The 26,576-nt window shown below is 41.0% G+C and overlaps 1 protein-coding gene across 6 annotated transcripts in view; it reads right to left on the bottom strand.

Moving 5' to 3' along the window:
• The window catches only part of LOC140477368 (transcriptional activator GLI3-like), a 382,249-nt gene that overhangs the window by 48,069 nt on the left and 307,604 nt on the right, over positions 1–26,576 (bottom strand). For all 6 annotated transcript variants that reach the window (XM_072571153.1, XM_072571154.1, XM_072571155.1 and 3 more), the window contains 4 exons: positions 18,137–18,338; positions 3,676–3,892; positions 3,371–3,484; positions 654–794 (listed from right to left, as the gene is read on the bottom strand). In XM_072571153.1, coding sequence (XP_072427254.1) covers positions 654–794; positions 3,371–3,484; positions 3,676–3,892; positions 18,137–18,338 — 674 coding nt within the window. The remainder of the gene's footprint in view (positions 1–653; positions 795–3,370; positions 3,485–3,675; positions 3,893–18,136; positions 18,339–26,576) is intronic.

Genomic DNA, 26,576 nt, shown 5'->3' with positions numbered 1-26,576 from the left:
CATCATGAGACAGGAAGGAAGCACATAGTGCAGCATTATGTTGTCTGTCAGTCATCAGGCAAAAAAAAACACCAGCCAGTTACTCAGGCACATTACAACACAAACTCTCTCTCTCTCTCTGTTTGAATAATGGAGACATTGCACATGCAAGTGTAGATCTGTATATGAAACCTGCACAACCCAACCATTCAGAATTCACAATGCATTTGTGAATAATGGAATAATGCAATCAACATCCTCTGGTAACAAGGCCGTATTTTTTGATTCAGTCATCCACTTACTTAAAGAATCGAATAATTTTCTTTTACAATTAGGCTCATCTTAAAAATGTACTGCTTCACTTGGAGAAATTTGCAAAGGGTTTCTTATGAGGTGAATAGGGCCACTATTTCTCTCCTGGAGAGATTCACCCTTTCATTTACGCTGGTTTAAAACACAAGCACCCTTTGTAAAATGTTTGACAGAGGTCTCCTTTAGACATCAGCTGTCTGAACTGGTCAAGCTTTGTAGCCATTTATTTCTGTTGAACTAATAAAATGCTCTCTAGTTCGCAGTGCCCCTGGCTAAGAAACTTGACACTTTGAGGTTAAAGAACATGACCTCCACAAAGCATGGTATACAATCACAAGCAGTCCTTGTCTGTTGTTACTTACATGGACTAGCTGTTCTTGCGTGTCAAATTCTCTTGCGCATCCTTCCCAATGGCAGTTTGTCTCATAAACCACTTCCGGCTCTTGCTTGCTTTCATCTTTGTCCACCTCATCTTTGACCAATGTTATTCCTTCTGGCTGTTCCTGTGGCAAAATAAACTGTGAGTTGCACAGATTCAAAACTCCTGCTCATGTACATAAAACTGTTCATTCTTGTAAACTGTTCACACAGAGAAATCTGTGGTCTCCACTGTACCTGGCTGGCTTTCATAGAAATTCTTTAGAGTACTAATGGTTCATGACTCAGAGGTTACATTCTTGCCTGAGTCAAAAGGTTATAAAGTCATGGTCTCACTATCACAAAGAAGGAAGCCATTCAGCACTTTGAGTCCATGCTGGCTTTCTGTATATGCTGGTCTAAACTACCTTCACAAATTGCTGCACAAAATTCAAGCTAACAATTCGATGTAACACTGAGGGAACCCTGCACCAGCAGAGCCTGCATCTTTTAGATGAGATGTTAAACCAAAACCCTATCAGACCTTTCACATGGAGGTAGCGTGATTCAATGAGTGGGTAGGAGAGCTCTCCCGAGCACTCTTGTCAATATTTACACTTTGAATCAACATTCATTATAAAGCAAATTATTTGGTCATTATCACACTGCTGTCTGTGGGACTTTGTGGCATGCAAAATGACTGATGCATTTCCTAGATTATTCTAATATAACTTCATTAACTGTAAAGCACTTTGGGATGAAAGTGCAAGTATAAATGCAAGTTCTTCCTTTTAAGGAGGAATTTATTGTACTTTTGATTGACATGGAATATTTAAATGTACACAGATGTGGCTTCCTTCCCACTATTTATTTCTGTATATGAAAATATGGGGTCTAGCCATGGGATTGGGGCTTCAACTGTTGCTTTAAAGAAACCATATAATTTTCATTGTTTGATTTTATTGCCACTGAAATCAGTTTCTATCATGGGGGCTAATCAAAAGCATCAGGATCTACTGTATAAAATAAACATAAAGAGTTGCAGATACTGGAAATCTGAAACAAAAACAGAGAATGCTGGAGAAACACAGAAGATCTGGCAGCATCTGCTGAGAGAAAAACAAAGTTAACATTTGAGTCCAGTGACTCTTAGTTCCGATGAAAGGGTACTGGACTCAAAACATTAATACTGCTTTTTTCTCCAAAGAGACCTGGTGTGTTCCTCCAGCCTTCTGTTTTAGGATCAAATGCGTACCTGTCAAGTGCTACCAATTTTGTTCAGAAATCCCTATTTCCAGAGCAAATTTTACCCTCTTGTCCACTATGTTGGATGTATCCACACTGCTTAAGACATTCTTTTTCCATTACACATTACACCTTGAAGAGTTTTGCAAAGAGGACAGTTTCAGTTTCATTGTACAAGTTCCTAAGATAGTAATTGAGAAACATGGACTATTGCAAGGTTATACTTGTTCAATTTCCTCAGTCATAACTGCCAATGAATAGACGTAAAACCAAAATAATGAAAAATATTTAACGAGAGGTATCACAGATGTTGGGATAAAATGTTCCCAAAACTTTGGTTGACATGAAAAAAATTGATTAATGTGTGGCTGGAATTAATGGCTGATTCACATACATATCTTGGAAGCTTTTTCTTTAAAACTGAACAGGAAGATTGCAGAAGATGGTTTATAGACTCAGCCAGAATTCCTAAATGTGAGCAAGTTAATCTAAAATAACGTATTTGAGGAACAATTGTTATGATACATCCAATGAAAAATCTCCCAAGAATAGACTGAAGAAAAATCATTTTCAAAGGTTCCTCAAATAGGAAAAGTATAAATAATATTCATAAGCAACAATATTTGTTTTTAATGCTCCTAGGTGGTGTTAATTTTACATCATAGCTCACTGTACTTGAAGGATGCTGTTTACTACAGATACCAGTCTCAGGACAGAATCTGTAGAACATGATGTACAATCTCCAGATCCAAGACATAGTACCAGCTGTGCCTTACACAGAGCCCTGTTTCTCAGCTGGTTCATTTAATGTTATATGAGAATAAATGAAAGCATTGGCTCTCTTACTGCATTAAACACATTTCACAATAGGATCACAAAATTCACAGCGGGTGTGACATACCTGTAGGGCACTTCAAAATATAGCTTTTTCCCCAACCACATAAAGAATACACCAGATGTGAAGTCCATTGGCAGGGGTGGGAGCAAAAATGAAGGGAAAATTTGCCAGAAAAGGCATGCACCAAGTAGCTTCCTACTCTTGGGAGGCAGATAAATGACCTGACTCCCAAAAGTATACTGAATTTTTCCCAATGGTTCTCATAGGAGAATTCCAGTAATAACATTGCTGTTGTGAAAGACAAAGTGGAAGCAGTGAATTAAAGATTTACATGAGTGATTGTTATTCTACTCCTTGACACTGCTGCACTGAAAATCCACATTGGATTTAACATAGATGTTTAGGCAGTTTTAATATGGTAACACTACAACATGTATCCATGAAAGATACTTTTTAAAGTTACATAATTTTAAACACCATATTTAATCACCTTCATCTTAAAAGGAAAACAAACAAAAGAAGGGCAAAATGGTTTCTGTAATTGGTCCCTCAGCAGTCTTGTAAAAATGATATATATTACAGAATGAGTCTGCTATGAAGGGAAGAGTGAGGACTTATTAATTGAATCCACAGCCATACCTGTTCATTTCCAGCACCAGGGCTCGGCAGTTCTTCATCAGGTTTAATCCTTGAGCGTTTATTTTGCATTGGGTCACCTGTGCTACTCACTGCAGACTCACTGGTAGGTTTACTCTAACATAGAAAAGATATATTTAAAAGGAAAATTTAATTAAAAAAACAAAATGGTAACAGAATCTAGTGCTGGAGCCAGTACATTGCATAATCAGAACATAGCAATAGCCTAGCAATCAAAATCTTTCCTTTACAACTGTACAGCTGTCCTTTTAACTGTGGTTATTATTATTGTTCTTATGATTTCTTACCTGTGCAGATTCAGATGGACAAGAGGTGATCTGTGCAGAGGTCAATACAGTGGATAAGCCAGAGATATGACGCTGAGGAGCAAATGTTGGAGCAGGATGGATAAGAGGAGGACTGTGGCCAAAGGCAGAGCCCAGAGTTTGTTGACGGCTCATTAACTGGTGGTGCATTTGTTGGATGGCAACTGGCGTGGCAGGGTATGGAAAGCTGAGAGCAGGACTAAGTAGACAGAAGATACAGAAAAAATTCATTCAGAGAACATGAAGGATGAATCAAGACTACATACTAAAATTTAGATTAGATTACTTAGTGTGGAAACAGGCCCTTCGGCCCAACAAGTCTACACCGACCCACCGAAGAGCAACCCACCCAGACCCATTCCCCTACACCTAACACTACGGGCAATTTAACTAATTCACCTAACCTGCACATTTTTATTGGACTGTGGGAGGAAACCCATGCAGACATGGGGAGAATGTGCAAACTCCACACAGACAGTTGCCTGAGGCGGGAGTTGAACCCGGTCTCTGGCGCAGTACTAACCACTGTGCCACCGTGCTGCTCCTTGCTCTTCACTAAATATATTTTGAAGAATTAATATACACATTGAAGAGAATTGCAGCTTGAAAGAATTTTCACTCTAAAATCTTAACAGAGTTCTCCAGTTTCACATTTGGAAAGCTGTACATTGCTAAGTGGCACTGCATGAAATAACTTACTGTGAATGATGCAGTTTTTTCATGTGCAGAAAAGCATAGATTAATTTAAATTAAGCAACTCAAAAAATAGCAAAGTGGGAATCTAATATTGAATATGGATCACATAATTTGAATTGAATAATGTGGAATCAAGTGGAGCCAATGGTAAAATTTACAAATTTCAAGTTAACTGTCCTCATAAAATTGAGAAATAATACCAGATCATGCAAAAAATTCCAAAAGTCGTGCAGAATATTTCCAACTACAGGGAAGAACAGTTAAAACACTCATTTGCTGTTTTTATCCCTCCATTATTGCCTGACTCCAGCGACAGCAGCGAGATGTCAAGAGTCACACTTCTGTGAAGAAATGAGGGAGCCTTGCACTACTGGAAGTGCCATCTTTTGGATGTGTCATTAAACTAAGGCATCCTCTGCCCTCTCAGGGGAACACAACAGATCCCATGGCACTTTTCAAAGAGAAGGAGTGTCATACCCAGCCCCCACTAATCTCTCAACAGAAAAACACAGTATAAGGATTTGTTCTTTACGTATAATCACTTGATGTATTTATTTTGTTTCTTCTACAAAATGCTGAAAGCTGTATCTTCTCCTATACACTTACACACACATACAGGTGAACTTCAAAATCAGTTTCATTACAGGGAATTGTGATGTTTACTTTACATGAATATGGTTAAAATGTTAAATAATCTCAAAAAGAACAAATTTTCCCCCAAAGTACCCCACCCCTTTCAAGTTTTGCACCTTCTTTCATAAATATATTCACTCATTGCTGCGGTTCAATACTCATTGGCCACTATCCTTATGTGAATTGTGGGAACGGGGATGAAAGAGAATCACAATCAAGTTGGATCTTGTTCCTGCATAGCCACACACACGTACATACTCACTTTCACTCACCAGCACTAAACAGTGGGGCCACTCCCCTTGGTAAAGGGCATAGGTAATGACTGTGGTACTTCAGCCATCATCCCAGCTGATATCAGAGAAAACACATCACAGGATGCCAGCCGAACATTTAACCCTACTGATTTGTACAGACCAGCATTTCACTTAGACAACCTCATTCAGAAACTGAGACAAGGATCATAACTTGCAACTTTCAACTCACTACATGGATTTTGACTCCAAGTAATTGGTCTTCCAGACTACTTCTGGGGAAGAAGAGTGGAAAACAATACCTGTCCCAGATTGCTTGCATTAGGTAAAAACAGTAGTAAATGAACCATTATAGCTGAGATAGATCAACAATCAAAAGTCTGCAACTTCTGTTGAGAATCAGCCACCCAATGTTTGGAGGCAGTGGTGACCAAATATTGAAGGATCTATTTTTGAATTAGATTGTCGAATCTTTTTGGTGGGAAAATGCAAAGGAATGTTTGAACCCATGATCTGCTAATCAAAACAGAGACTTTTTCAAAGTCTTTCCATGCTGAATGGTGAGTTGGGTAAACTATCACATTCCTACAATTCTTGTAGGCAGAAATGTTACACCCTGTTCTGGTTTTCTTCCTTTTCTTTTTACAAAAAGCAACAGCTGGGTTCAAGAGGGTTCAGCATATAGGAAGAGAAAGATAAAGAAGACCATGTTAGGGAACTGGAGCTGGAGTTGGATGAACTTCGGATCATTCCGGAGGCAGAGGGGGTTATTGACAGGACTTACAGAGAGGTAGTCACTCCCCAGATAAAAGAAAAAGACAGATGGGTGACAGTTAGGGGACAGAAAGGGAACCGGCAGGCAGTGCAGGGATCCCCTGTGGCCATTCCCCTCAACAATAAGTATACCGTTTTGGATACTGTTGGGGGGGATGACTTACCAGGGATAAGCAGTGAGGCACCTGCTGCTCAGAAGGGAAGGGGGAAGAGGAGCAGAGCAGTAGTCATTGGGGACTCGATAGTTAGGGGGACAGATAGGAGGTTCTGTGGGGATGAGAGTGACTCATGGTTGGTGTGTTGCCTCCCGGGTGCCAGGGTCCGTGATGTCTCTGATCGTATTTTTGGGATCCTTCAGGGGGCGGGAGAGCAGCCCCAAGTCATGGTCCACATTGCCACCAACGACATAGGTCGGAAGAGAGATGGGCAGAAATTCAGGGAGCTAGGATGGAAGCTTAGAGCTAGGACAAACAGAGTTGTTTTCTCTGGTTTGCTGCCCGTGCCTTGTGCTAGTGAGCTGAGGAATAGGGAGAGAAAGGAGTTGAACACGTGGCTACAGGGATGATGCAGGAGGGAGAGTTTCGGGTTTTTGGATAATTGGAGCTCTTTCTGGGGTAGATGGGACCTCTACAAGCAGGATGGTCTTCATCTAAACCAGAGGGGTACCAATATCCTGGGTGGGAAATTCACTAAAGCTATTAGGGTGGATTTAAACTAATACAGCGGGGGGATGGGAACCAAAATTGTAGGACAGGTACAGAAGAGGATGAGAGTAGAGAGTTCCTAAATCAAGTATCTGACATTGGCAAATGAGAACCTGGTTTGAAGTGTGTGTACTTCAATGCGAGGAGCATCCAAAATAAAGTGGGTGAACTGGCAGCGTGGGTTGGTACCTGGGACTTTGATGTTGTGGCCATTACGGAGACATGGATAGAGCAGGGACAGGAATGGCTGTTGCATGTTCTGGGATTCAGATGTTTCAGTAAGAACAGAGAAGATGATAAAAGAGGGGGAGGTGTGGCATTGTTGATCAGGGACAATATTACAGTTGTAGAAAGGATGTTTGGGGACTCGTTAACTGAGGTAGTATGGGCTGAAGTTAGAAAGAGGAAAGGAGAAGTCACCATGCTGGGAGTTTTCTAATGGCCTCCGAATAGTCCCAGAGATGTAGAGGAAAGGAGAGCAAAGATGATTCTCAACAGGAGTGAGAGAGGCAGGGTAGTTGTCATGGGAGACTTCAACTATCCAAATATTGACTGGGATCACTACAGTATGAGTACTATAGATGGGTCAGTTTTTGTCCAGTGTGTGCAGGAGGGCTTCCTGACACAGTATGTAGACAGGCCTACAAGGGGCGAAGCCACCTTAGATTTAGTACTGGGTAACAGGCCTGGCCAGGTGTTAGATTTGGAAGTAGGTGAGCACTTCGGAGACAGTGATCACAATTCTGTCATGTTTACTTTAGTGATGGAATGGGATAGGTGTCCTCCACCAAGCAAGAGTTAAGCTGGGGGAAGGGAAATTGCGATGCCATTAGGAAAGATGTAGGAAGTGTAGAATGGGGAAGGAAACTGCAGGGGATGAGCACATTAAAAATGTGGAACTTATTCAAGGAAAAGCTCCTGTGTGTCCTAGATAAGTATGTACCTGTCAGGCAGGGAGGAAGATATAAAACGCGTGAGCCGTGGTTTACTAGGGAAGTGGAATCCCTGGTCAAGAAGAAGAAGAAGGCTTATGTTAGGACAAAATGTGAAAACTCAGTTAGGGCGCTTGAGGGTTACAAGGAAGTCACGAAGGACCTAAAAAAAGAGCTCAGAAGAGCCTGGAGGAGACATGAGAAGTTGTTGGTGGATAGGATCAGGGTTAACCCTAAGGCTTTCCATAGGTATGTCAGGAATAAAAGAATGACGAGAGTTAAATTAGGGCCAATCAAGGATAATAGTGGGAAGTTGTGTGTGGAGTCAGAGGAGATAGGGGAAGCACTAAATAAATATTTTTCGACAGTGTTCACTACAGAAAATGAAAATGTTGGCGAGGAAGATACAGAGATACTTGCATCTAGACTAGAAGAGATTGAGGTTCACAAGGAAGAGGTATTAGAAATACTGCAGAGTGTGAAAATAGACAAGTACCCTGGGCCGGATGGGATCTATCCTAGGATCCTCTGGGAAGCAAGGGAAGAGATTGCCGAGCCTTTGACATTGATCTTCAAATCATCATTGTCTACAGGAATAGTGCCTGAGGACTGGAGGGTAGCAAATGTGGTTCCCTTGTTCAAAAAGGGTAGTAGAGACAACCCTGGTAATTACAGACCATTTAGTCTCACTTCAGTTGTTGGTAAAGTGTTGGAAAAGGTTATAAGATGATTTATAACCATTTAGAAAAGAATAATTTGATCAGGGACAGTCAGCACGGTTTTGTAAAGGGTAGGTCGTGCCTAACGAATCTTGCTGAATTTTTTGGCAAAGTGACCAAACAGGTAGATGAGAGTAAACCAGTTGATGTGGTGTATATGGATTTCAGCAAGGCGTTCGATAAGGTTCCCCACAGTAGCTATTATACAAAATGCGGAGGAATGGGATTGTGGGAGACATAGCAGTTTGGATCAGTAATTGGCTTGCTGAAAGAAAACAGAGGGTTGTAGTTGATGGAACATGTTCATCTTGGTGTCCAGTTACTAGCGGCGTACAGCAAGAGTCAGTGTTGGGTCCACTGCTGTTCGTCATTTTTATAAATGACCTGGATGAGGGCTTAGAAGGGTGGGTTAGTAAATTTGCGGACGACACTAAGGTCGGTGGAGTTGTGGATAGTGACGAAGGATGTAGTAGGTTGCAGAGAGACATAGATAGGATGCAGAGCTGGGCTGAGAGGGGGCAAATGGAGTTTAATGTGGACAAGTGTGAGGTGATACACTTTGGATGGAGTAATCGGAATGCAAAGTACTGGGCTAATGGTAAGATCCTTGGGAGTGCAGATGAGCAGAGAGATCTCGGTGTCCATGTACACAGATCCCTGAAAGTTGCCACCCAGATTGACAGGGTTGTTAAGAAGGCATACAGTGTTTTGGCCTTCATTAATAGAGGGATTGTGTTCCGGAACCAGGAGGTTATGCTGCAGCTGTACAAAGCTCTGGTATGGCCACACTTGGAATATTGTGTACAGTTCTGGTCACCGCATTATAAGAAGGATGTGGAAGCTTTGGAAAGGGTGCAGAGGAGATTTACTAGGATGTTGCCTGATATGGAAGGAATGTCTTACGAGGAAAGGCTGAGGGCCTTGAGGCTGCTCTTGTTAGAGAGAAGAAGATTGAGAGGTGACTTAATAGAGACATACAAGATAATCAGAGGGTTAGATAGGGTGGATAGGGAAAGCCTTTTTCCAAGTATGGGGATGGCAAACACGAGGGGACACAACTTCAAAGTGAGGGGAGATAGGTATAAGACAGATGTCAGAAGTAGTTTCTTTAGTCGGAGAGTAGTAAGGTTGTGGAATGCTTTGCCTGCATAGGTAGTAGATTCGCCAAGTTTAAGTGCATTTAAGTCATCATTGGACAGGCATATGGACGTACATGGAATAGTGTAAGTGGGATGGGCTTCAGATTAGTATGACAGGGCGGCGCAACATCGAGGGCCGAAGGGCCTGTACTGCGCTGTAATGTTCTATGTTCTATAACTAAGTGGGAAGATTGATGAAAACATAGAATGCGTTCATGAAGTTCATTTTCCAGAATAATAATTTGTAGGATAAAGAAATTGTTAATGACTGGGCAGCTTTGGTTATTGGCAAGTTCAAATTCATACATTAGTTCCACTCCTTCAGCTATATATCTTGTGAAACACAATACTCCCATCTCTGTAGTGCATGATAATCTAGTCGGAACAGATAATTCACACACTATATCAAATCAGATTCCTGATGGTACTACAGCTAGTCTTCAAACAACAGCAAAATAATACCTTGTGTTAGCTTTTAAATTACATCAAGTACATGGCACTAAAGTGAAGGTGCAATGACAGAAAGGAATCTGCATCAAAATCTGGAGTTGTATGACTCTAGCATCAATATCAAAACTTAAATGTTGGCAGAAATAGAATTTTTTGCTGAAGTTCATTTAATAAAATTACCTGAGGAGGAGGAGGAGTCAAAGTCGAAACAACAAAATCAAATCAACTGAAAGAGTCTGAATGGTTATCTGAACTAAGAATTTCCTTAGAGCTTCCTGGAGTTAATACAAGTTTTCTTTCATATTTTTGTCAGATGCAATACATATCCAGGCTTTGGTGAGTGATGGAATAAATTTTCTGGGAGAGGACATCAGAGAGGGATCAAAATATGGGAGGTGGTGCTCTCGTTCTGGAGGGATGTATTCCAGCTTCTCCTGGCCCATAAGCAGTGCTGGACAGATTTATTTATTTGACCCATTCCATCCAGTCGTTCCCACTTCCTTATTATTTTCTAGGTTTTTTTGTGACCCAATAATCCCAGCTGCTGTGTGTTAAGCTCGGAACAGAGATGAAAGCTTAGGCATACTAGCTGATTTAAATGTTTAAATGAAGCTTTTTGCAAACAGGGAGATCTCCCACCACAATAACACCTCCATAAAAATCAGAAATTGAAATTATGTTTGTAGTTTCTTTAGATTACTTACAGGCCCTTCGGCCCAACAAGTCCACACCGACCCGCTGAAACACAACCCACCCAGACCCATTCCCCTACACCTAACACTATGAACAATTTAGCATGGCCAATCCAAGTAACCTGCACATTTTTGGATTGTGGGAGGAAACCGGAGCAAACCCAGGCAGTCACAGAGAGAATGTGCAAACTCCACACAGAATCGCGAATTGAACCTGGGTCTCTAATGCTGAGAGGCAGCAGTGCCAACCACTGTGCCACCGTGCCGCCCACCAAACTACATTTTTTCACTTAACACAATCTCACTATCATTGGATGTTAAAATTGTTACCAGTGAATGTAAAAGACATATTGGACCATTGGGGATTCTTACTAAATCTGTCCAAATTAAATCTTAGTTCTGTTTCTTAAAGTGAACATAAGTAGAAGATCTATGTGAGAGATACTGAATGGCCAAGAAACACACCATACCCATGTGTTTGTGGTGAAATCTCAGAAAACTTTGATTCTAGTCATGGAACTCTATCACTCTCTTAAAGGAGTTGCAGCTAAGAGCATACAATAAAACTATGAAAAGAAAAAAAATTAACAGGAAGTTTCTGAGTTTTAAATTTTATTCAATTGTACTAGAGATTGGGAACTGGGGAATTCTTGGAAATAACCTATTCTGATCCACTGTACTAATGCAGAGTTACTACAACCACATGAGTGCAGTTTACTGCACCACAGTGGGAGTCATCTTATGAACCACATGAAACATTTTGAATTCGTCAGCCATCCAGACCTAAGCTATCAATGAGCAGGCATGCACATACTTGTGTGTGGTGCATATGGGTGGGAGAAATCAAATCTTAACTAAAACTTGAAGCTTCATTTTATGATCATGGAAATTATCTATCAAAAATGCAGTACAATTAAGCCTTCTTCCCATTAAAAATATTGCCAAGGTTACAGCATTTACTATAGGTTAATTAGGATATTTGTCAAATTCCCACTCTGCAAGAGCTTAGCAACTGCAGGGCTAAATTCATTTGATTTAATGTCAGTGAAGTACACTTTTGTACATATATTCATATTTCATTTGCCATTTAATGCAGTACATTTCAATCCTGGCATGAACTAAGTCTTTCCATATGTCTCTAGATCTTATTACAAACAGAGAAAAAAAATCAATCATTTAAATCTGTTGTAAGCTTCATGGTTGTCATATCACTCATTCACTTCTGAAGACAGAAAGCTCAGACCATACGGAGTGTCACCTACAGAATTTCCATCACACTTGTTTAGTTAAAGGAATTGATGGATTAACCTCTCCACTATGAAACTGCCTAAATTGGTGATCAATGAGTTTCAATGACAGACTATTCCATTGGGAAGGCTCTTCTCCCTCCTTGAATTAAATGTCATTAAATGTCTATTAAAACACATTACACATGCTAATACCTGTCATCACTTCATTACTCGATTGTACTCTCAGACCATTGTTAGTACACAGGAAATCATATTAAGACTATTCGGCAGTCAATATGATGCTTATATTAGTTGTCAAAATCAGTTAAGAGTATACAACATAGCAACTCTATTCCTACCTGCTATGTATTCAGTTACCGGACTCTGTCTGGTCTAAAAGTTATTACTCAAATAAAACCTTACTAAATAATTACAAATGTGTGCACCAGCTGAAATAATTTCATTAAAAATGTAAATACACGAAGGTTTAAAATCAAACTTTATTTAAAGACTATAGCACTATAATTAATAATACTTGAACTTTTATAACTTTGGCTTATTTTTCTTCAGTTTCTTAAGCTGAAATTTGACGGATCTTTAACTTATTTCTGATTTGCAATAGTTAGTACTTCTCCTCTTTAGTACCTCAAACACATAACCATAAAAACTATCTTATTTTTATTGACCTATTTTTCTAACCAACCTGTTCAGAGATGTTATGACACACCGCTAGAACAGGTGGGACTTGAACCCAGGTCTTTTGGTTCAGGGGTAGGAATACTATCCTCAGCAAGGCATAAAAGATAGATGCTGGAAGTCATTGATCAAACAGCGCTCACTGTTGCCTTCCATCATACTGGAAATCTAAATTACCCAAAGGGAAAGGAACTGGTTGAAACCACATCCAGAGGTGGCAGATGTCTTGACCCATGAGGGACGGGGCTGTAGGATCCACCAATCTGAGCTCATATAGAGGGCAAGAGTATCACACAAAGTCCCATGCACTGGACAGGACACAGGCCTGTGTGACCCTAATACCTGGCAATGCAAATGTATTAGCTCCTTGTATGCTGCACACCCCTACGCTCCAGTCATTGATGAGCAACACATTTGCACCAAGTCATTTGGACAGAGGCCAGGGTAGGATAGGGAATGTTGTAAGACAAGAGGCAATGGTGTCACCAGTACCCCTGGCTCTTTAAATGTCTTGTTTATCTTGCTCTCGCATTCAGCTGGCTCTCAACAAAGACCCTGATGGAGGGTGCATCCTACGTGGACTTGAAGTTAGGCATCATGCAAGATATTAAGCTAGGTATTACATTCAGATCTACACAGATATTCAAACAGATGTCGAGCTAAACCAGAGAGATTTCAACAAATGTGAGTTTTAAAATACCATCCCCCTGAGAACCAGTGGCTGGGTTGATAGAGTACAGGTATGTGTACCACTTCAGCAGACCCTTAGGGATCTGAATGTGGCTCTCCATGGCAGCTGCCAACCTGTCCATCGAGGCAGACACATGATAGCACGAGTTGGTGCACTGCTGCAGCCTTTGTGCAATGAAGGACATTGTGTTCCACTTCCTGCCTGCTTGTTCTGTTCATGTGGACAAAGTACCTAATTGCTGACATCACAGAGTCCTCTCCTGCTAGGGGACGTGGGTGTCTGGTCTTAGACACGTCTACAGGTGCTAATGGCCTGAGGTATTTCTCCATTAGCCAAGCTACAAATTATCACAGTGAGGTGCTCACCAGATTGTGCTTCCAAATATTGTAGGCATGACATTCCATCAAGGTGTCAGTCTCTTATTGATACTTCCTCCAAGTCCTCCATTCTCTCATCCTCAGAGGTCCAGGAGGTCTCTTGGCTATGTGTGTGTTGACAGCAGGTGACGGAAGATATTGCAGACAAGAGTGAGAGCAGTAGGAGGAAATGATGAGCTTAGATTGGAGGCTGGTGCCATAAAAGAGATACAGAGTGTGAGATAGCAGAGAGGATGCAGCACTTATATTGGTCGAGAAGGTCACTGACTTTGTTATGGCACTGGGTATCGTTGAGATGGTACAGACGCGGGTTAATCTTAGACCAGCCTGCCAGAGGTTGGTGGTGTGGCTTCCTCTGCCAGTCCTTCGGGAAGAGGCCGCCCATCCTTTGTAGCACTCCCATCACAAGGTCCTCCAGATCCATATCAGAGAATCATGGTACTATCTTCCCCTTCAGAATCTGTCCATCGAGTAGGACAGCTTCAGAATGCCAGCACTCGTCTGGGTACATGCAAACTTTTTAATGTGACACGGGTCCCAAGGAATGCCAGTTGTTCAGCAGATATCTAGTCAATGGTGAGTCATTATGGAAATTGTGCATGGTAAGATGAAGATGGAGATGGATATGAGGGACATCATGGACCAGTTTAAGTTGTTAATGAGGCGAGTTTGATAAGATACAGTGAGAAATCTCGGTTCACCTCACGTTGAAAATCCCTCAAAAATACTCAGTACAACTTGCACATAGACAAAAAAAATTGGCAAGATTCAACTCCTTGTTCTGTAAGGCTGGAGGAAATCACAGAGGTAGGAATGGGTGAGGTCACAGACAGATTCATAAACAAGGATAAGAATTTTAAAATTGAGGTGTTGTTTAACCAAGAGCCAATGTAAGTCAGTAAGCACAGGTGAAGTAGCTAAGCAGAAATTGTTAGGAATTGAGATAGAGGCAGCAGAGTTTTGGATGTTTCAAATTGTGGAGAGAAAAACTAGGGAACGCTACCTAGAATGTGCTGATAAACAAGGCACGGACAAGAGTGTCAGCCAAAGATAAGCAAGGGTAAGGGGGAGAGGGTGATGTTGTAAGTGTGGAAATAGGTGGTCTTAATGATTACACAGATATGTGATCAGAAACTTATCTAAGGGTGAAATATGGCATTAGGTTTACAAGCAAACAATCTGGCTCAACCTCAGATATTTGCCAAAAGAGGGGATAACATCAATATTTTGGGAAGAAGCTTATGATGGGAATTGAAGGCATTGGCTTCTGTCTGTTATGATGGAGCAACTTTCTGTTCAGCCAGTACTGACGTCAGGCAAACATTTTCTAACTCAGGGAGAGCAGAGCAACCAAAAAAGGCACATGTGAGGTAGAGCTGGGCTTTGTTGGCTTACGTGTGGAAACTGTGTTTTGGGGTGGGCTTGGCAAAGGGAGGGACTTCATTGTGGAATCTAAATCGAGAGTCTGAGTCTTTGTAATAAAATGTCAATGAGCTTCTTGCATTTACATTTAGAGGCAAAACTGGAGGGAAAAGAAAGGCTTCAGTGGTAGACCAACAGATAATTCATTGTGTTCCAGCCAAATCTGGAAATGAATATTTAACCAGTTACCCTCCAGAGACATTCAAATCTGTGTCCCTTAAAATTAAGATAAGCAAAGATGGAGGATATATCAGAAAGAATGACTTGGATAAGAGTCAGTTTAATCTTTTTAACAGGGAGAAGGGCATCAAAGATCATGGAGGGATGTGACTCTGTAAACCTATAGGTGTAGAAATGCCAGCGTTAATTGCAGAACTTCTTTTATTTGTTTCAAACATAACTTGCGAGACATTGTTTTGTTAAGTGAAAATCACGACTATGCTCTTGTAGGAAGCAGCAGTAACTGTGGATGCAAAACCTTTCTGGGAAGAAGGGTGGATGCTCAGCAAATGTAGTCTAGAAAATAGAGACAACAAATTTGAGGATGAAGTGGGCAAGAAGGACAAGCACTAAGGTGTGATATACTCTCTGCGTGGAGTTTGCACATTCTCCCCGTGTCTGCGTGGGTTTCCTCCGGGTGCTCCGGTTTCCTCCCACAGTCCAAAGATGTGCAGGTCAGGTGAATTGGCCATGCTAAATTGCCCGTAGTGTTAGGTAAGGGGTAGATATAGATGTAGGGGTGGGTTGCGCTTCGGCGGGGCGGTGTGGACTTGTTGGGCCAAAGGGCCTGTTTCCACACTGTAAGTAATCTAATTGAAGGAAGGGGCATTACTAATGTCAATGATGGAGCAAATGTACTTTACTCCAGGTTACCTGTACAGCAGGTCAGCCCAGTCTTGAATATGCAGGAATGCGCTGTGGAAATGTGAGTAGGAAACAATTCACAAAGGAGGTTTGTGACCCACAGAAGAGAGTAGGGAGCAAGCTAATGATAAAACAACAAAAATCTAATTTTCATGAAAATGTATGAAACCAGTCTCCTCAAAAACCATATTATTTTGTGTGTGTGAGTGTGTGTGTGTGTGTGTATATAGTCATGAATTATTGCAATGCACTAAGGCTGTGGCAGACAGAGTGTATGATTGATAGGGTATTAATCAGAAGATGCATATCAGACTCAAAATTTGTTCTTGAGCATACTTCTAATGGTAAATTTCATGTTCGCTGAGCTCTCTGGCAGTTTGTCCAATTTATTTTTCCATATGCTACCTATTCATCAAAGGACAAAGTGACTCAACTCTCTCCTCTTAAATTATCTAATAGACTAATAGAGACATTGACCATGTGACACAACAATATATTTCTGATGATTATGTTATCCAAGAGTTAATTTACTTATTTTAGGTACATGACTGTGATACAAATAGCACAACCTAATCTGCACCATCAGATTTTGTACTTTTACACATAGATTGATCTGATCACCTACAGACAAGTATGTACTGTACAGTAGGTCTGTTTGTTAGCCACTAGTTCTGCACATTGTTATAACTCTGATCTGCTGAACTGCAAGCTTCATTGCGATCTCTGAACTTTACCTTAAGATAATTTGGCTACTGTTTATAGTATAGAAAGCATTAATCCGTCAAGTAATTTACAACAGTAAAGAACAACACTGATATTGAAGAGGTCATATGAATTGCCCTTAAGCAATTAAATTAAACCAGTCTTGGGATCAGCAATGGTGTTTCAGATTCTGATTTCAGATTCACTTATATTCCACACCCAATAAATTCTTCTATTCAATTAACATCAAAATCAGTGGAATGAAAGCAATTGTGATGAGAACACAAGACAACAATATGCCTTGGCATTCATCAGAAACATCTAACTTTCTGTAAAACAGCTATACATCAATTATGCAGTGGTGTTTCTCAAACAGACTTATTTCAAAACAAATCAAACAAAAAAAAAATTACTGAAATTGTCTTCTCTCAAACTGCAAAAAATTGCTGGCACTTGCTGCCTTCTTTTTCCTATTTCAGCTGAAGTACTTGCTATCCCTTTGGGACGCTGGAAACTTGAGCTATTCCTGGCTGTGCTGTGAGCTTTACAGAGAGTCAACAGACACCACATTCAACAACAGACTTCAACCTGCAGTCTTCATAAAGGAGCTTCACTTTGTTCTGCAACACAATATATTCATGCAATCAGAGTAATTCACAAATGACAAAACATGAAGAAAGGTCAGCAGCACAGAATCATTTACATTTTTCTGATCATCAGGAGGAAAGTAAAGCACGATCAAAGCAAACACCATTGCAGCAGGTGATAGTTTTCCACTTAGTAAAGCCCCAGTGAATTGTTGTGGCACTGTTTCTCCCTTCCTAGTTAGGTTTGGTCAATCCTGGCATTAATTAAATACTGCTATTTAAACCGAAACCTTGTTTCTTCAATAAAGTCTTAACAATGGAAGAAATGAGTAAGGCACATTGACTTACTGACATCCACAATAAGGCGACAAGCATTTCGTTCATGTGTAAACTGAATAGGTGAAACAGAATGGGAATCTTTTGCAGGCACTTCTTACTGAGTCTGATTTCTGGGTTGGACAGATAGTTCATTATGATCTTGGACCAAGTTTGTTCAACAAAACAAAAACTGAGGACAAGGGGAAAAAGGCAGAATCCAAAGTGCAGTAAAATTTGAAAACTATTTTAGGGGATGTGTATTTCCTTAACAGAAACATTATTTCCCTCTATGAAAAAAGATTTTAGCTCTGGAACATAAAGATGGTTATAGCCTTTAACACATACAATACAGAAGGCATACCCTTTCCTTTAATGCCATGGTATTTTGAAAAACTTTAACAGAATTAGGAACATTAGACAGGACAAAGTAGCGTTATAATAATACAGGGTTTAAAAAAAGCATTGAATATAAGTAGATTAAACAAGTTGCAAACCATAAACCTGTATTCCTTATATGGCTGAAGTAACACATCTGATGAACACTGAGGAAGAGCAAATTCTTCTTACCTTATTGCACCAGCAGCTAAATGACCATAGGAGCCACTGGTAGAGGAACTGCTACGGGAGTTATTGAGTATGGTGACCAAAGAGTTTGGAGAGGTTCTGATCATAGTCTGTAGGTCAAAGTTGGGATCAGACAATGGGGATATGGACAATGATCGCTTTCGGCTTGGCCTGGTTGACAATCGTGGACTGGAGAATCGAGATCCTGTTGCATTAAAGAAGAGAATTAGAGCAGAGTATCATGTCGTATTTCATGTTCAAACTGCCTATTTATTCATCATGCCCAACGAATATGTAGAAGGAAGCTCAAAAAAAATGACTTTCCCTGATAAGTAGCTTACTTCTCACCTGTGATCTACTGGCTGCAATTGAGGAAAATTAGGAAGAAGAATTTATCTTCCACTGCCTTACCTCAGGGGAGCTCTGTTTATTAATGTGCAAGCAAAATGATAAATTGCTAAACAAAAAGAAAAGGCTTCTATGTATTGCCCCGCTCATTTCCAGTGATTTATGAATCTGACGGCTGCTTAGACATTCACATCATTAATTCACCACAAGCAGCGAGACAGTGGTTCAGACCCGCACCAGGCGTAAGGAAACCTTCAGAACAAAAGCTGACGGAATAGAAAATAAAAGTTGAGAAATTTCAAGTTGGAATTAAGTTTGCAGGGACCATTGGCTGGTGCTCAAGATGGAAGTTATGTTGAAAAACTCTTTTCAAGGCAATAACAATTATTTTTACACTTGTTAGAGTATTCCATGCAACCGGAGTCATAATTGTGACACATTTACTGTTTACAACAATCATTTAAGGGCCAACATTTCCCATATATTAGGCAAGTGCAGATTTGTATGCTAAATTGCAGTCATACATACTTGGATGGAAATCTTTTTTATGTATTAATTTAGATGTAAGTGAAGCTGATACACTCCGGTTCCAGTTTTCTAGTCTTGCCTGTAAAATGTGAAGGCAAGAGACAAAGAACAGGTGGTGATATCATTGGAGTTTAACCTTTCTTTTTTGCAAACTTAACATTAAATGATTAGAGAAAATCAAGTGGTTTCTATATCTACATCCTTGAATACTAGTGGGACTAAAATATTGAGGATAAGTAAGACTGACCAACGCCAACATAGGTCACTAAAGAAAGTCTTATATAGGCAAAAGGATGAATGGGAATGGAAAATGGGTCAAATAATGCAAATAAGTGTAATTCCTTTAATAAAAACATACCAAAGTTCTGTCCTGTGCTTGTATAAATAAGACCAAAAGACATATGTCAATTAAATGGCTAGGCAAAACTAAAGCATTAGTGTGTCAGTAACTATAAATCTCATCATGATTGTAATAGTTATAAACATATATTTCTACCTTAGCTCACAATTCTAACTTGATAGTATTTATTTCATTCATATAGTACTGAGGGATAGCATCCCATTGAAGACAAAATTAATCGTACTTATTGATAAGAAACTGTCCAAAAATTGCATATTACACTCAAAACTAATGGTGTGAACCAACCTTGTGGGTGCACTGTTGAGCAGCTGCCTGAAACATACTGTGTAGGGTTTGGTTTGCTATAAATACTGTACAAGTAGCTATGCAAAAATAATTAGAAGGAGTTTGCACTGAAAAACACTGGCCAAGCACATTTAAAGAAAACATTATTCAGACCTAAGCATAAATTTGAACAAATGAAATGATTAAAGTATTTTTGGGATAATATTAACAAAGTTCTACCCATTAATTTATGAATGGGTGAAATTCCATTGATTTGTCTTCTCACTTTAATTAAGCAGACTTTCAGTATTCTAGTTTATAAACTGGAAAATGTAGACAATGACACTTTAATCCATAAGATTACAATTCCATTTTAAGAGCAAAATATCTAGTTTTGAATGATTATAAAGAATATTTTTCATTCATTATCCGTGATGAATCTTTTTTTACTAAGTTGTATCTGTTATAAGTGTTGGTTTAGAGATTTCATTGTTATATATACATCCATCATTGAAGCTTATTAAAAATCAAATTCTTAAAATAAAATTTTGTTAATTATTTTATTTCATTCTATCTGCTCTATTATCATTAAAATAATATTTGTGAATCATTTTCAATTCTAAATGTAAAAATCATAAAGGATTTTACAGACTACAAATAAATGTACAATCACAAATGCCAGTGCGAGTCTTCTTAATCAAAAGTTTCAAAACGCCATCAAGAAAAGCAGAAGCAGGAATGAATCAAGCACCTTAATATCACCAATATGCCTGATACAAAGCTCAAACTTGCTGAAAACCTCTGAAGAAACTAAAAGAGATGAGCGCTATCAGTCAGCTCATGAACCATCCATTGTTATCAATCAAGGCTATAGATTTCACTCACTGACAGAAAATAATTTTTCATACATAAACTGTATTACATGATGTCAATCCCCATAATAGGGATAACGATCTCAGAAGAGAAGTCTGATCTTAGTTACTGCACATGAAAGTGTACATTGTGCTTCAATGAGTGGTGAGAATGTACAAATTGCTACCACATGAAGTGCTTATGGTGATTAGTATAAACACCATCAAGGGAAAGCCAGATACATACATGAGGGAGAAAACAATAGAAGGATATATTGAAGGGTAGATGGAATAGGGTGGGAGAAGAGCAATCTGGAGTATGAGCACCAGAATAAAACAGCTGGATCAAATGGCCTGTTTTTGAATTATAGAAATCCATATAAAATTAGTCCTCTGAATTTCACCATTATCCAAGTTATGCAAATGTTTTGTTATTTAGAAAGCAGAAGGAAGGACAGGAAAGAGAAAAGGATTCCCTCTGAAGTGAGGGATCAGAACAGCTTCACATGCTTTTAATAAATATTGCTTGAAATATGCATTTATTGTTGGAATAAAGTAAACAAAACAGCTAGAGAATTATTTGGAGTTATCATACTAAGCAAAGTAACTGGAGCAGCTTTTGTGGAGTAGATTGCAAGGTTAGAAAAAGTGTTGCCCTGTGGTTCAATTGATAGCATTTGTACTTTTCAGTCAGAAGATGGTGGCTTCAGGTTCTATTCCAGATAACGGATCATATAATCTGGACTGATCTCAGTGGTACAAAATTAGAGGTGCCATTTTTTCATATTTTAAGTTAAGGTCCTGTCTTCCTCCTCAAGTGGAAGAGATTCCACTTAGAGAAGAGACAGTTCTCCGGTGTCTTGGCCAACTTCAACCAACACCTAAAACAAATGATCTGGCAATTTATTTAATTGCTATTTGAGAGAACTTGCTGTGAACCATCTGGTTGCCACATTTCCGACATAATGATAGTGACAAAACTTCAAAAGTACTTCACTGTCTGTAAAACACTTTGGAGACCCTGGCAACATGAAAGCTCCTACACAAATGGAAAATCTTTTTTCTGTATTGCACTTGTTTTTTTTTTATTCGGTCAATTAATTGCCCTTGAGAAGATGGTGTTGAGCTGCCTTCTTGAACCAGTGCAAGCCATTGGGTATATGTAAACTCACAATGCTATGAGGAAGGAAAATACAGGATTTTGACCCAATGAGAGAGAAAGAACAGCAATATATTTCCAAGTCAGGATGTAGCTTGGTGAGGAACTTGTAAGGGTTGATATTACCATGTATTTACTGTACTTGTTTTCTATGTGGAAGTGGGTTTAGAAGGTGTTGTCTCAAGCAGCTTGGTGAATTTCTGCAGTGCATCTTGTAGACAGTAATTACTAATACTGAGAATGAGTAGTGGAGGAAGTGAAAATCTGTGGTGTGGTCCCAATCAAGCAAACTTCATTGTGCTGTGTGGTGTAAAGATTCTTGAGTGTAGTTGGAGCTGCACTCATCGAGGCAAATGGGGAGAATTCCATCATTCCGGACTTGTGCCTTTTAGATGATGAATAGACTTTGGGGAGACAAAAGGTGAGTCAATTGCAGTCTCTGACCTACTTTGTAGCCATATAGCTAGTCCAGTCCAGTGATGGTAATACCATTGAATGTCAAGGGGTGATGGTTCAATTCTCGCTTGTTGGAGACGGTCATTGACTGGCACTTGGCACAAATTTTACTTGTCACCTATCAGCCCAAGCCAGGATATACTCTAGGACTTGTTGCATTTTCACTTCTTCTATATTTAGAGAAGGTAATGCTTTTGCCTCAACCTAGCATGATTTCATATGTCTATCCATCCCACTTTCTGTATTGAGGATTATAAATAACTTTGCAGCCCATTGGTCTTCAGCTTCTCTTCCACTTGGAAGGATGTCAATTTCCCACTCAACAGGTCACAGTAATTAGCAACTCTCAACTTTTCAACCTCTCTAGCAGAGGACAATGCATTCATATTATTTCGTCACAACTTTAAGATTACATCTGACTTAATATTACACAGTTTCCCGATGGCAGTCATTTCCAACTCCAGTGCCTGTTTGAAATTTTGCAATTCTAAGTAATTTTAACGGAACTAATAGAGGATGTCTTGGTATGTGAATTATAAAAGTTTAGAATTAGGTACTGCAAATGAACAGCAATGCAGATGGAAAGTTGTTCCTTATTGCAATAGGGATGGATTGTAAAAGTAGGAATAAAGGTAGCGGTAAGATCACATCTGGAGTACTCTGTACAGTTTTCATATCCTTATTTAAGGGACAGTGTAAATGCTTTAGAAGCAATTCAGAGAAGGTTCATTGTACTGATACCTTATGATTAAACATTGGCCTGTATCCATTGGAGTTTAAAGGAATGCATAAATGACTGAAAGGATGGATGCTGAAAGGATGCATGTCCTAGTGGCAGAGACTAGTGCTATTGGGACACAGTTTAGAAATGAACCAGCTCCCATTTAAGGCAGACTTTTTTTGTGTCAGAAGGTCATGAGTATGTGGAAGTGATGAAGGTAGGGTCATTGAATATTTTTAAGGGAAAGGGAGATAGATTCCTAACTGAAAAGGAGCTCAGAGGTATCAGGGTACATACAAAAGGGGGTCGATGCTGTAATAAGAACTTATTAAATGGCAGAGGAAACTCAAAGGGACTGAGTGGCCTTCTCCTGCACCGAATTTGCATGTTTTGTATGTAACATATTTGGCAATATTGATAACTCGGATAATTCACTTTATATTTTTTAATTAGATGACTGGATATTAAGTCAATTTATATCGAATGCATTCATTGTGCAGAAAGAAAATCATTGCAGTTAAAAATTGTTAATATCTAAATATCAGTTTTATATTACTAAAGTTGAAAATAGATTTTTTTTAAAAGTTGTGGCGAGTATATCAGCAGACATTTTAATGGACAAATAATTTAATTTCAGTTTTGGGGTTTTATTATCAGTCTGCAGCAGAATAGAATCATATTGAGATGAATGATAAAGCAGTACATCCACACTTAATCTAGATTGAGGTTTGACATTGACTGGAATGGAGATTGTTTTAATTGCTTTATTTTTAAAACAAAGCAAATTCACATTGTTCAGGTATGAAGGAAGCACTGACTAAACACACTGTCACCAACTTAAAGAAGGTGAGATGAAGTGACCTTCCAATAATGCGGTTTTCTTTTAATCTTCTATTTACACAGAAAAATAACTTAGCTGCATGATATCACCATGCTCGTTTGTCCTAACATTAAAACAAAATCCAATTTAAATGCTAAATTTGTTATACTTGTATTATAAAACGGTTTGGCAGCATCCAAGGAACAGGAGAATCGACATTTCGGGTTAAGCCCTTCTTCAGGAATGAGGAAAGTGTGTCCAGCAGGCTAAGATAAAAGGTAGGGAGGAGAGACTTGGGGGAGGGGCGTTGGAAATGCAATAGGTGGAAGGAGGTCAAGGTGAGGGTGATACGCCGGAGTGGGGGTGGGGGTGGAGAGGTCAGGAAGAAGATTGCAGGTTAGGAAGGGGGTGCTAAGTTCGAGGGATTTGACTGAGACAAGGTGGGGGAGGGGAAATGAGGAAACTGGAGAAATCTGAGTTCATCCCTTGTGGTTGGAGGGTTCCTAGGCGGAAGATGAGGTGATCTTCCTCCAACCGTCGTGTTGCTATGATCTGGCGATGGAGGAGTCCAAGGACCCGCATGTCCTTGGTGGAGTGGGAGGGGGAGTAGAAGTGTTGAGCCACGGGGTGGTTGGGTTGGTTGGTCCGGGTGTCCCAGAGGTGTTCTCTGAAACGTTCCGCAAGTAGGCGGCCTGTCTCCCGTATCTTCGTAGGATAGAGGAGGCCACATCGGGTGCAATAAATGATGTGTGTGGAGGTGCAGGTGAATTTGTGGCAGATATGGAAGTATCCCTTTGGGCCTTGGAGGGAAGTGAGGGGGGAGGTGTGGGTGCAAGTTTTGCATTTCTCGCGGTTGCAGGGGAAGGTGCCGGGAGTGGAGGTTGGGTTGGTGGGGAGTGTGGACCTGACGATGGAGTCACGGAGGGAGTGGTCTTTTCGGAATGCTGGTAGGGGAGGGGAGGGAAATATATCCCTGGTGGTGGGGTCCGTTTGGAGGTGGCGGAAATGACGGCGGATGATACGCTGTATATGGAGGTAGGTGGGGTGGTAGGTGAGGACCAGTGGGGTTCTGTCCTGGTGGTGGTTGGAGGGGCAGTACTCAAGGGCAGAGGAACGGGAAGTGGAGGAGATGTGATGGAGGGCATCATCGACCACGTCTGGGGGGAAATTGCGGTCTTTGAAGAAGGAGGCCCTCTGGGTTGTACAGTATTGGAACTGGTCCTCCTGGGAGCAGATGCAGCGGAGACGAAGGAATTGGGAATATGGGATGGCATTTTTACAGGGGGCAGGGTTGCAGGAGGTGTAGTCTAGGTAGCTGTGGGAGTCGGTCGGTTTATAGTAAATGTCCGTGTTGATTTGGTCGCCCGAGATAGAAATGGAAAGGTCTAGGAAGGCAAGGGAGGAGTCTGAGACGGTCCAGGTGAATTTGAGGTCGGGGTGGAAGGTGTTGGTAAAGTGGATGAACTGTTCAACCTCCTCGCGGGAGCACAAGGCAGCGCCGATACAGTCATCGATGTAGAGGAGGAAAAGGTTGGGGGTGGTGCCAGTGTAGCTGCGGAAGATGGACTTTTCCACATATCCTATGAAGAGGCAGGCATAGCTGGGGCCCATGCGTGTGCCCATGGCTACTCCTTTGGTTTGGAGGAAGTGGGAGGATTGGAACCGAACTCATCTCTGCATACCTCGACACGGTCCTGTCCCCCTTAGTCCAAGAACTCCCCACCTACGTTCGGGACACCACCCACGCTCTCCACCTCCTCTATGATTTTCACTTCCCCGGTCCCCAACACCTTATCTTCACCATGGACATCGAGTCCCTGTACACTTCCATCCCCCATCACGAAGGACTCAAAGCCCTCCGTTTCTTCCTTTCCCATCGTACCAACCAGTACCCTTCCACTGACACCCTGCTTCGACTGACTGAACTGGTCTTCACTCTGAACAACTTCTCTTTCCAATCCTCCCACTTCTTCCAAACCAAAGGAGTAACCATGGGCACACGCATGGGCCCCAGCTATGCCTGCCTCTTCGTAGGATATGTGGAACAGTCCATCTTCCGCAGCTACACTGACACCACCCCCAACATTTCCACCACCTCCAAACGGACCCCACCACCAGAGATATATTTCCCTCCCTCCCCTATCAGCATTCCGAAAAGACCACTCCCTCTGTGACTCCCTCGTCAGGTCCACACCCCCCACCAATCCAACCTCCACTCCCGGCACCTTCCCCTGCAACCGCAAGAAATGAAAAACTTGCGCCCACACCTCCCCCCTCACTTCCCTCCAAGGCCTCAAGGGACACTTCCATATCCGCCACAAATTCACCTGCACCTCCACACACATCATTTATTGCATCCGCTGCACCCGATGTGGCCTCCTCTATATTGGGGAGACAGGCCGCCTACTTGCGGAACGTTTCAGAGAACACCTCTGGGACACCCGGACCAACCAATCCAACCACCCCGTGGCTCAACACTTCAACTCCCCCTCCCACTCCACCAAGGACATACAGGTCCTTGGACTCCTCCATCGCCAGACCATAGCAACATGACGGTTGGAGGAAGAGCACCTCATCTTCCGCCTAGGAACCCTCCAACCACAAGGGATGAACTCAGATTTCTCCAGTTTCCTCATTTTCCCTCCCCTCACCTTGTCTCAGTCAAATCCCTCGAACTCAGCACTGCCTTCCTAACCTGCAACCTTCTTCCTGACTTCTCCGCCCCCATCCAACTCCGGCCTGTCACCCTCACCTTGACCACCTTCCACCTATCACATTTCCAACGCTCCTCCGCCAAGTCCTTCCTCCCTACCTTTTATCTTAGCCTGCTGGACACACTTTCCTCATTCCTGAAGAAGGGCTTATGCCCGAAACGCCGATTCTCCTGTTGCTTGGATGCTGCCTGACCTGCTGCGCTTTTCCAGCAACACATTTT

This window comes from Chiloscyllium punctatum, chromosome 5 (assembly GCF_047496795.1).
Source record: "Chiloscyllium punctatum isolate Juve2018m chromosome 5, sChiPun1.3, whole genome shotgun sequence".
NCBI classification, from domain to species: domain Eukaryota; kingdom Metazoa; phylum Chordata; class Chondrichthyes; order Orectolobiformes; family Hemiscylliidae; genus Chiloscyllium; species Chiloscyllium punctatum.
The sequence above is the reverse complement of the archived record's forward strand: the minus strand, read 5'-3'. Positions and strand labels throughout refer to the sequence as shown.